Raw genomic sequence first — 12046 nt, forward strand, 5'->3', positions numbered from 1 at the left:
GAACACTGACAGTCTAATATTATTGCACTCATATGCTAACCAAATTTGAGAATCATAGAATGGCTTGGGTTGGAATGGACCCAATATCTAGGATATCATCTAGTTCCAACCACCTGCAGCCATGCCAACCACTAAATGAAGCACTTCACTTAGCACGTCCGTATTTAAATCTGGAGTTGAAACAGAACTTGAATGGTTTTATTTTAGTTGTATCACCATTGTGAATGATCATTTCGGTACAGAATTCCTTCTTGACAGATTATAAACTGGAATACAGAATCTCAAGGTTTGAGAAGGCCTCCAAGCTGATCTAGTTCAATGATCATCCCTCTGTCACCAGTATTTCCACACAAAACCATGTCCCTCAGTACAACATCTAAATGTTTCTTAAACACCTCCGGGGACAGTGACTCCACCGCTTCCCTGGGCAGCCCATTCCAGCACCTGACCACTCTAATATCCAACCTGAAACTGGTGCAACTTGAAGCCATTCCCTCTAGTCCTATTGCTAGTTACATGGAAGAAGAGGCTGGTCCCCATCTCGCCACAACCTCCCTTTTGATAGTTGAAGAGAGAGATGATGGCCCCTGAGGCCTCCTCTTTTTCAGACTGAACAATCCTGCTTCCCTCAGCTACTCCTTGTCAGGCCTCTGTGCTCCAGACTACTCCCAGCTTTGCTGCCCTTCTCTTCGCATGCTCCAGGGCCACAATGTCTTTCTTTTAGTGAGGGATGCAGAACTGAACACAGTACCTGAGGTGTGGCCTCACCAGAACTGAGTACAGGAGGACAGTCACCTCCCTGCTGGCAAAGTATTCATTATTATATTTTTAGAGGAAATGTTGTTGCATTTTCTTAGCAATCTGCTCGGTTTGTTTCTGGCTGTTTTGTCTGTGGGTTGGGACTGATACTGACTGTTAAAGATAAAAATAGTGTTTTTTGGCTGACGTTTGTGTCTTACCTCTTTTTATGTCAGTGTTCTTTTTGTAAACTTATACCAACCGTTGATGTTAGATGAGCACTACTGTGTGTGTAATGTGGAAGTTTAATATTTGGTAAGTTCTTGGTGCTCAATGTTAACATGTTATGCTCATTTTATTTTTGTTTGTTCATAAGGAATGTGACATTTCATTACAAAAGGAGCAGCTTAAGTTATTTTGGAGGGGTTTGCTCTGTGACCAGAGGAGTAGGAGTGAATGAGGTAACTTTTTCTACCACTAAATTGAAGTAAAATAGAAACTTTTATAACCATAGAGTTCATATGTTTCAGTATTCAGACTTTAAAGATCATTCATATATTAAAAAGATTGACACTTTGCAGCCAACCTTCTTGTGTTATCACTAAAGTTCTGCCCACTATGCATTTTGTTTAAAAGTGCATTCCCTCTATCTTCATTTTACTCTCACTGGAGTCTGAAATTTTTTTAGCATGTTTGGATCAAAAATCTCAGAGTATGATATTTGAAATATAACACCGCGATTCTTCTAGGTTCTTTTACTGTAAGAGGTTTGGTCTTCTGATGTACTGATGATGTAGTTCTAACTTTTTTTTTTTATTATTTAAAAGCTAAGATCATTAAAGCTAGCCCCTGTGTATTGATATTTTTCTTATTAGTATTTTTAACCTCAGTGCAGTCTTAGATCTAGTCTGACAATGACATGTTTTGACATGGACTAATCATGTTATACAGTAATTAAATTGCATGTATATATATATCAAACAGACTGTTCTCTGTAGGTTGACCAGTGTACAGGATTCCCCTCAGAATAAGAGAGGAGGATTTTTTCTGTGGGGTACTTCATTGTGTTCATTTTTATTGTATGCACAAATAATTGTGACTGGCTGGACAGAGTCACTTTGTGAAATACTAGCTGCATAGTAAGGCAAAATGAGCTGGCATTGTATTCATCTTTTTCCTTTTTTTTTTTTTTTTTTCTTCAAATGTAGTATGGCCTCCCATTAGCCATGGCACAGGAATTAGCACAAAGCCTTGCTCAGAACCTTGGAATACAGTGGGAGCCAGCTGCCAGGAAACCGAGTATGTACATGAATATGGAGCCACCTCTTGTCCTTCTTACCTCAAGCTATAAGAACTCTTTACTTTGTAATATTTGAAATGAACGTCATACTTATAACCAAAGAATGAGAAATTTTGTTTTTTGAAATGTACTCACCAATATTCGAGTTTAACCAAGTGAAAATCTCTAGTTTAGCACTTATTTTGCAATGACCTCAGCAATGTCTTGAGTTAGGAGGTTAAATTAATAATCAGCGTTCAAATGCATCGTGCAAAAACACTGCTAGCTTAAAAACTATAGACCGGACCTAAAAAGAAACAAAGAAAAACCGCCTTACTTCAGATGAAGAAATTGAAGAATCTGTAACCTAATGACATTTGCCCAACTTGGTATCTGGCTGCTTCACGTCTACAAAATTAGCTTGATGTGGCCCTGACGCATTACAAAAGCTGCTGCAAAAGTCATTTTGGGGGCTAAAGAAATTAAAGCAATTTGGTTATGTTATCTCTTTGTTCCTTCTGTAAAACTGAGTAATAAGAGTGACTTGATTGTAGAATCACTTCAGAAATCTGTGAATTAGGACACAGTGTGAAGGGAGCAGCTGTAAAATCACTGTTACTGTGTGTACTCACACTGCCTGTGCTGAGAGCACATGGGGAAGAATCTTGCCCGCTATGTTTAGCATTCTAAACTGCCTGAAACACTGTGTTAAAAGTGTGCACATTTATATGATGGGAAAGGACCACGTTAACTTTAAGTATATTAATATTTCTTCAGTTGGTCTGTTTTTTAGGGCTGAATAGCTAAGCAGTCTGTTAATTTTTGTACGATTTGTATAATTAGTCATGGTCCAGTTTATTGTGAGTACTTTATTTTTATTGCAAGGGTATTTATAACTGCTTTCCTTTTCTGTTGTATTTTGATCTTGTCTGAGAAGAGTGTGACTGCACTGAATCCTGGGGTGGTTGCATCATGGAGGAAACAGGGTACGTCATTACTCTCAGTAACTGGGCGCTCCAGAATGAATTCATAGCTTACATTCTGACATTAACATTTATGTACTGGACATCGTCCGTGTGTTTTAGTACTAATAAATGAAAACCTGCAAGAGATTTACAGTACAAAAAATGGTATGATCCCTCTGCCCCCTTCCAGTTGATATTTCAAGGCATTTACTCAGCTGATTCTTTGTTATTTTAGGGTATATCATTCCAGAAAATTCTCCAAGTGCAGCATAGCAGAATACAAAGAATTTTTACTTCGTGGGGGAGGTGCCTGTCTTTTCAACAGGCCAACAAAGGTAATAAACATGTTGGTAGTCACTACCTCTGCTAAACATAGTGAAAATGAAATTGTTCCACTAAAACATCTGTTCTCGGATTTATTAAAACATCTGTGTGCATATTTTCTTGAGGCTACTTGTGGTTAACTGGATGTTCACTTCCATAGCATTTAAAAGTAACCTTAAGAGGAATCATATAATATGTTTTCTATTAATTCCTAATTTTGCAAGTAATGACGAACCTTGCAGTTGATTTGCGTAGCTAGACACACATCACTTTAGCATAAAGGCACTGCCTGTTAAGCTGGAAGTAGTGCAAAATAAATCCAGAAGCGCATGCTGTACGTTCACTCAATTCTTGAGCTTTTTGCTTTATGTTACTGAAAGGAATGAATCTACTTCTTAGTTTGTTAATTGGCAAATAAATAGTTTACGGCATATAGACAGCAGCAGCTTCTGTTTTTACTGAAGTTCATTTCATTGCTGATGTACAATTAACAAAATGTAATTTATAATTATTTCCTTGTACCATCCATCCATTTTGTCATTAAAAACTCAGCAAGGTCATATTTTTTTCTATGGTGACGCGAGCGTGACATCCCTCTAAAGCAGCCAAGTAGTGTAAAAATGCTCCATGTGGCACTTTGTTCAAATCAATCCAAAGTATTAATACTCTGTTTAATCATGATGTCAAACTTGCTGTCCTTGTGGAATTCAGCATCACATGGCCCATTAGAGTGTGTTTTCTGTGCTACGGAAAACTACTTTGCACAGTTAACTAAAAAAATTTGCTTGTTGGTGTTTTTTAATCTTTTCCTCAAGTAGCAATTTTTGCTTACAGAATAAGAATGTAAGGATTAGAGAAAAAAGTAAGTAGAGAGAAAGGAAAAAGTGTTTTATCTTTTGTGATTAAAATAGGATAATTTTCTAGTAGGGCAATATGAAGTAATTATCAAATTGACTGCATACAGAATAAAAATGTGGTTTACTTGGGTAAAAATGGTCCCAACAATGGTTGAAATTCCCTTTATATGTTACCTGTGTTAGTGTTTTGCAGCCTTGAAATTAAAGGAAATAACTGGGGGGAAAGAAAGTTGTATGTCATTTTCTAATCTCATAGTTTGGAGGTAGAAGTCAGGTGGAAAATAGCATGTTTAACTTTAGATTAAAACATGCTCATGTTAAGCAGTCAGCATGATGCTGACTTTTAAGGTTTGGATGCTAGCTTTTTAGTTTGGCCCTGATGTATGTGTATGTGCTTTTTGTTTCTTGCAATTCTCTGACCCTTTTGATTATCTTACCAGCTGCAGGCCAAATAACCAGGTCTGTTCAATGGAAAACTGAATTTCAGGTTCTGAATAGCAGATCTTGGTGTTTCCACAGGAGCATAGGAGTGTCAATGGCTTACAGAGAGGAAAAAACAAAGAAAGAAATAAAAAATCAATTTTCTGTATTGACATTGCTAGACAAGAAAGTACATGTGCTTACTGTTTCACTATACTTTTGATTTGGCACCCAAAACTGTATGTTCTATTGATTATCCATGTAGTTTGTGCTTTCTTTCCTTTAAATGAGGCATTAGTGTTCCCTCTGTTTATTCTTTAGGGAGTTTTAAAGCAGTTTTATGTGATTAAGCTCTGGTCAGCTCTGGCTGACTTCACCTGTAATAACCCTTACCGTTTGCAGGAAGTATCAGGTTGTTATTGGCAGTAGATATTCTGAAGAGAGAGAAACAGGGAGTGCGTGGAGAGTTGTAAAATGGATATATGAGTGAAAAATGTAATAAGAATAAACTAGTTAAATACTGTAACTGAGAAATGGGTAAGAAGATGTAAATTTAATAAATAAATAAATAAATAAATCAGTTATACCTATGATGGCTTATTGCACAGTGTCCTGACTGCCTATCAGAGCAGCTGAACTGAAGAACGTTCATAGGGCCTTGAAGTTTTAGCCCAGTGCTGTGCATTAAAGGCTGACAGGAATTTTGATTTTACGTTATAAAAAAATCACACTTGTAGTTATCCTTAGATTTTCATCTACTATCGAAAAACACAGTTTAATTTGTGAATTACAAAGAGTTATTAATTGTTATTAATTGGGTTGTGGTGCTCTTTTGCTTTCAGCTCTTTGAAACTACTGAGTGTGGAAATGGTTACGTGGAAGCAGGAGAAGAATGTGATTGCGGTTTTCGAATGGCAAGTAAAGAGTTGCATATAATTCTCACAAAATACATTAAGTTAAATGATTGGTAAGAGAGGAGGAAAGGTCTTGGAAATTGACCTGTTTTGCCTTTTGCTATGAAACAACTCAGTGGAAGGACCACATTAAACATCATCTTCCAGTGAGAATGAGCGAGTGCAAAGCTGAGATCTGACCTCAGCTGTCTTCCTGTCATTTTGTGGGAAAGGACATGCTGTTTCCTCATGTATTTTGTAGAACCATTTACCCCTTTCCTTTCCCTGGACGCTGTGCCTGCAGTGTTAGGTTCCTCGCTGGTGTGCTGGAGATAGGTGTTCGCATTCAGACAATATGAGGAAGCTGTTGTTTTCTTCTCTAATACAGAATTATTTAAGATCTGTTTTGCAAAAGTTTGCCCCGTAGCCTTGAGTCCTAGTTCTGCTATTTTAACATAGTTACACATAGTTAGTCTTCTTAATTGTTTTTCTGCACTGTGCTATGCTGCACCTGTGCCAGGTTTCAGAAGGTATGTATCTCCTTATTGCAATAGCATGTATGCCACTGTTTTCCCCTTGCTTCACTATCTGAGCATTGCAAAGGATTCTTCCACCTTATAATTTCAAGTTGTCAGCGCTGATTTTTTTGTGCTGGTATATAATAGTTTGTTGGAAAGATTGGGAAGAAAAAATTATTTTAAATAGAAAACTAAAAAGACCACTTAATATTTTCTTCAGGAATGCTATGCAGACTGTTGTAAGAAGTGCTCTCTTTCTAATGGAGCTCACTGTAGTGATGGACCCTGCTGTAATACATCGTGTCTTGTGAGTATTGTTGTAGTTTGCGATTCTTCCCAATTGTCATTTACAGTCTTTAAAAGGTGAAGAAACTGAAATCTTTTTCATCACTTGGAAATAGTTATTGAGAATGTGTTCTGATCTTAGCCAAAAACAAACAAACAAACAAAAAACCCCACCACAAATATATATGAGCATTAAAATGAGCATTCTTTCCAAACTGGAATTTTCCATTTTGCTTTTACCTAATCTTACTGTATTCTTCATTTTCTAGTTTTTTCCACGAGGCTATGACTGTAGATATGCTGTGAACGAATGTGATATTGCAGAGTTCTGCACGGGAGATTCTGGCCAGGTATGTAAGGAGCTTCTGTGCTCACACTGTTGATGTTTATTTGCAAGAGAAAAATCCAGACTAACAAAATGCAGCGTTGTGCGCTCACAAATAACTGTGCTGGGGGAGAGAGAGGGGACTGTTTTTTTCATTTGGTCCTAACAAAATTTGTTAAACATAAGTACACAAACCATTAGAAGCTCAGTAAATAAATATTAATTAAAAATATAGCAGACTCAAAATATGATTTTTCTTTTAAAACTTACGTGAGGGTTTTGGTATAGCTTTTATCCCAGACATCCTCCTGTATTCTATAGAATAAGTACTGAGAATATACTGCAAATGTGAATAGGTTCAAAGGCAGTAACAGTAAGATTTTAAGAGATTAAACGGTTTGAAATGGAATTATGTAAAATGTATACACTTACAACAAATTGGGACTAAAATGCTATCTTTTTAAGAGTTCACTTGTGATAATTTTAAAAGTTCTATGCATTTCTGTTGAAAATACTTAACTAGTAAGCTAAGCTGCCAAAAGGTTGGGTTCTTTAAGATAGTCAACACTCAGCACATCTTCTATTTGCAAAGTAATTTTGTTTGGTTAGGTCATACGTGTTCCTTTTCAGTACTGCAAATTTTGCTTCAGGATTACGTAAGAACGTCTTAACTCTGCTGCAGTCATCTACTGCATCAAGTTCTTAGCATTGAAGAAATAAGATTCAGGGTAGATCACGTGGTTCTTTGTGTAATTATAGATGATGATACAATCACAGTAACATTTGAGGCATTCACACTTACAGATTTCATTGTAAGCCTTTCGTTCTGTAGATGGAGGGTTTCTTTATCTAGAACGGCTGCTCTGGAAGTGGCTGTGATGTATGTTACAGCACTGCGCCCTTTTCAAACCTTCACTGATCTCTTTTTGATGAAGAAAAGCACCGAGTCTGGTCTACTCTTAGCTTTAGTAATCTGAGGCTTCTGGAGCTAATGAATTCTTCATACCAAAATTTTCCAGTGCCAAGAGAATGTGACAGTATGATCATAATAAAACATGTCTCTAGTCTGTGGGGAAGTAGGCTGCAACTAATTTCTCTTAATGGCACTGAAATGAATGCAGTGGAAATGTTGCACGAGAGCAAACGTATCCCCAAATATTAGTTATCAAATATCCTGTTCATGAATACATTTGTTTTGATTTTTATTTTGCCCCAACTCCTTAATTTCTTCTGGGGATATGCAGGAAGTTAGAATCAAGTCTTGTTTTTGTGGCTCAGGAAGTTAATTTCTTTGTTTTTATGAATAGCTATGAAAATTCCTGCAGCGATTACATTACCTACTTCCTTTGTATGGTTTGTGTATTTGAGACCATGCAATCTCCATATGTCATCTTCTGATGTATAATCTTTCTTTTTTTAAGTGTCCACCAAATCTTCATAAACAAGATGGATATGCTTGTGATTCTAATCAGGTATGTGATGTTCTAAAACCCCTGCACATCAACTAATACAAATCAACCAAATACAAATTTTCTTTTTTTTTTTTTCTCTTAAAACCTGTCTTCTGTATTTATGCATAGATATTTGCCTTTTGGACATCGATGTTTTTCGTGCATTATACACTCCATGAATAGTACAAATTTGTAGCTTGAGCAGAATCTGTGTGGTATCTGCATTTTGAATGTAGATATATAATCCATGTAGATACGTTCTATATGACTCTGTAAATGAGAAGTATAAAGTAGCTGCTGAAATTGCTGTGCATCTTAGGCATCAACTGACTTTGAGAATCTGAGCAAAAATGTGTACTCCATCTATTCCAACTCATGAAAACTTGCACATCCCAAGATGGGGTGGGAAAGATGATCCCAAGGCGAGTGCTCAGTTCTCATTGCTAACCTGTTGTGTTTTGTTTAGGGACGTTGCTATAACGGTGAATGCAAGACAAGAGATAATCAGTGCAAATATATCTGGGGATCTAGTAGGTTGACTTTTCTTACCTTAAACATACTTTATTTGCAGTTAATTCTTGTCTTTGATTGTATGTTTACTTTTTGTTCTCCCTGCTGTAAGTGTAGGGTTTCTGTAGGCTGCCGTGTGAAACTGGCATGATTGCAAAGTGAAATTTCAAGTTGCACGGTTATTTGGCAGTGATGACAATGAGACATGGATAGAACAGTAAATACTTAACCCTCATGGGGTTAGATGAGATCAGCAACTTCAAAACAGTGTTATGGGGGTGGAAAAGTGGGTTTGAGGATGTCTGTTTTTTTATAGATCCTGACAGATGTTTTTGGTTGTTCTTGTTGCTTTCTTTTTAATGACAGTTGTCAGTTCCCTTAGCTTAGCACTGGTTTCATGCTAAAACTGCTTCTTCTAACATTATTATCTCATCCTGTATTCAAGAAAGTTAATACAGTAGTATAAATTTAAATATCCATATCACAAAATTAAGCCCAGATGTGTTGGATAAACTTGTATTTGTGGACTATGCAGCTGACAGAGGATAAATGTTCTGTTCAATGACTTTGAGACAGTTCAGCAGAGGATATCCTGTACTCAAGGACTGAATGTTTTCTTGCATTCCATCTAAACAAACATAGCTGCAAATGCTGATGCTCCCTAATTGAGACTGAAGAATCTCTGCTTTTTCAGGGGACGAGAGGGGAGAAATATAGCTTTAACATTTCTTGTCTATCTTAGCACAATATAAAATATGCTATATAGGTGTAAAATTGGATGGAGATAACATTTTCTTTGTGTTCTGATGCCTTTTTATGTGTTATGCTGCCCTCTGATGCTTATTTTATTGATAATATTAAAAACAATAGAAGTTTTGTTAACTAATTTGTTTGCATCTCACACGTTTATATTTCTATCATTTGTTTTGTTTTCTGTACATTGATTTTACTGCAAATGAATCTTATTTACCCTTTTTTGTTGTTTTCTGCAGTGGAAAAAGTTAGATTAATGTTATATGCAGATGTTAAGAAGTAGACAAAATTAGACTACAGATAAATCCAAGTGAAGAAAACAATACAGTCACTGAAAGGATTGATTTTTAGAATAGTTCCAAGCAGACTGTAAACACTGAGGGTTACCTTAGAAAAGCCATTTGTAGGTGGTTTTGGTGTGTTTGGTATTCCCATACCAGAAAACTGCTGCAATAAAATATTGTGCAGACTTTCATAACCTGTGAAATTTATTTTTTTTTTTTTGTTCATCAGAGTCTTCAGGATCTGACAAATTTTGCTATGAGAAGCTTAATACAGAAGGCACAAAAAAAGGAAACTGTGGAAAGGATGGAGACCGATGGATTCAGTGTAGCAAACAGTAAGTTTGGCTTAGTAGAGCTGATTTCTGTCAAAAAGAAAGATTAATATTGGTGTATTTTTTACTTTTTCATCCGTAATTCAGCAGTGTTTTGCATTATTTTGAATCTTCTCCCCTTCACAATGTTTGCAGCTTGAAAAAGTACCATAGGTGTTTCTGAAGAATCCATGTGCGACTCAGCAATATGCGTTTAAAGAATTCCAGATTAAAAAAAAAAAGAAGAGTATAAAATAATTTTAATGTTCTCAGAGAAAGTAGGGGCTGAGGCAGCAAAAAGTCACACTTTTATATCCAAATGCCTGAGATTTGGTGTGTATATATATTTTGTATGTATAAATACTTATTAAAAAAATCCACAAATAAAGAATGTACTTTACCAAAATTAACACACGCGCTCTGCGCATTATTATTACTATGTTTCTGTGTTCCTGCAAGTGAAATAAAAAGCAATTAAAAATTCAAACTTCACATTAATGAAAAATGTCAAAGATGTTAAATGTACGAAAATGTGATGTAGCCTGGTGTTACGAAGCTGCGTACGGTTTGGTTCCTTTCCATTGTAGTACAGAACGTGGATGAGTTGTTGTTCACGTGAATGTGATATAAATATTGCTCACTGGCACATTACAATGCACGCCTACTTGTTTCTGCCTCTTGTCAGTAGTACTGTAGTTCCAAACTTATACTCTGAATGTCTGCTGTCTGGCTTATGGCAATGTATTACCTGCTGTCATTAGCAGCATTGTATCTAGTCTTTCTTTTTTTGCAAGTCTACTTCATAACTCTTCTGTTTTTGTTTTTACAGCGATGTTTTCTGTGGCTTTTTGCTCTGCACTAATCTTACTAAAGTTCCACGAGTTGGTCAAGTTCAAGGAGAAGTTATCCCAAATTCTTTTTATCATCAAGGACGAATAGTAGACTGCAGGTAAAAGACACTGCAGTGTTTCAAGATGATTTTGGTCTGTCAAATCTAGTTAAATGAAGATAAATGTATAAATATATTATTTAAAAATAATTGATATCTTACAGTGAAATTATTATTCTGAGTGGTGTTTCTTGTGACTAAGAGAAAATATTTCATATTTAAAAAGGGTGAAAAGTGGGCTGCCCTCTCAACCCTTCTATCTGGACTCCACAGTAGCAAAGTTGCGTGGTTGAGAGTTTGATGTTCAGCATTATATTTTTCTGGAAAAAAATAATTGTAACTGCCAAAGACCCATAGATTAAAGATAATATCTGCAGAGAAATAACTGTACAAAAAGTGATGGTTGAGAGAAAGGGAATTGTGAAGAGTGGTGACCAGGTAAGATCTTAAGCTACAGTTCATTTAGAGGGCAGGTAAATAGGTTTTAGTTTACTGTGCACACTACTGGATTTATATTTTAAAGATATTGTCAAAATTACTGTCATGCAGAGAGTGCTCTATTAGAGAGATAGAACCTGAGTAATCAATGATTCTTAAGTCTTCTGTTATTCCACAAAATTGTGTATTTGCTTCATTATCTAGACTTCTTTTTGGTCCAACTACTTCAACACTTTGTCCGTGCTATGGACAAAGATTGTAATTTTGTTTGATCTTCCCATATGCTTTAATGTGAGAAAGTCATGAGGATTTTACTATCTACACTGACATGTTTAATATTTTCAAAAGACTGCAGTCATAATACTAATATTACCTTAAAACTTATTTCTCCTAGTGGTGCTCATGTTCTTTTAGATGATGATACAGATTTAGGTTATGTAGAGGATGGAGCTCCATGCGGTCCTCAAATGATGTGTCTGGACAAAAAGTGCCTGCCAATTCAGTCCTTGAACATAAGCAGCTGTCCCATTGGTTCGAATGGAAAAGTCTGTTCCGGTCATGGGGTGAGTCTGTGTCTGCAGTTTGCAGCTGAGCCTCTCCAGCTCTCTTTGCTAGATGTGATCTTAATGTGTACCCTGTGGTGTTTTCTGCTTGCAAGCATTCCTGAGACCCGTTGATCTGAAAAACAAACAAAACATGTTAAGATTCTGGGGAACGTTGCCATTCTGTGAAGCAGAGACAACTTTGCTTTCTAAAATATCATCAAATTAGACCTGCAGCTATATCCAGAGTGTTGCTGTATTATC

General features: G+C 36.3%; 1 protein-coding gene across 2 annotated transcripts in view; it reads left to right on the forward strand.

Moving 5' to 3' along the window:
• The window catches only part of ADAM23 (ADAM metallopeptidase domain 23), a 97712-nt gene that overhangs the window by 68839 nt on the left and 16827 nt on the right, over positions 1-12046 (forward strand). For both annotated transcript variants that reach the window (XM_042874717.1, XM_042874718.1), the window contains 12 exons: positions 1115-1199; positions 1947-2037; positions 2955-3003; positions 3218-3317; positions 5426-5497; positions 6215-6301; positions 6549-6629; positions 8026-8076; positions 8522-8585; positions 9832-9937; positions 10743-10862; positions 11635-11803. In XM_042874717.1, coding sequence (XP_042730651.1) covers positions 1115-1199; positions 1947-2037; positions 2955-3003; positions 3218-3317; positions 5426-5497; positions 6215-6301; positions 6549-6629; positions 8026-8076; positions 8522-8585; positions 9832-9937; positions 10743-10862; positions 11635-11803 — 1075 coding nt within the window. The remainder of the gene's footprint in view (positions 1-1114; positions 1200-1946; positions 2038-2954; positions 3004-3217; positions 3318-5425; positions 5498-6214; positions 6302-6548; positions 6630-8025; positions 8077-8521; positions 8586-9831; positions 9938-10742; positions 10863-11634; positions 11804-12046) is intronic.

This window comes from Lagopus leucura, unplaced genomic scaffold, assembly GCF_019238085.1.
Source record: "Lagopus leucura isolate 7727_CA_CO unplaced genomic scaffold, USGS_WTPT01 Super-Scaffold_100012, whole genome shotgun sequence".
Lineage (NCBI taxonomy): Eukaryota > Metazoa > Chordata > Aves > Galliformes > Phasianidae > Lagopus > Lagopus leucura.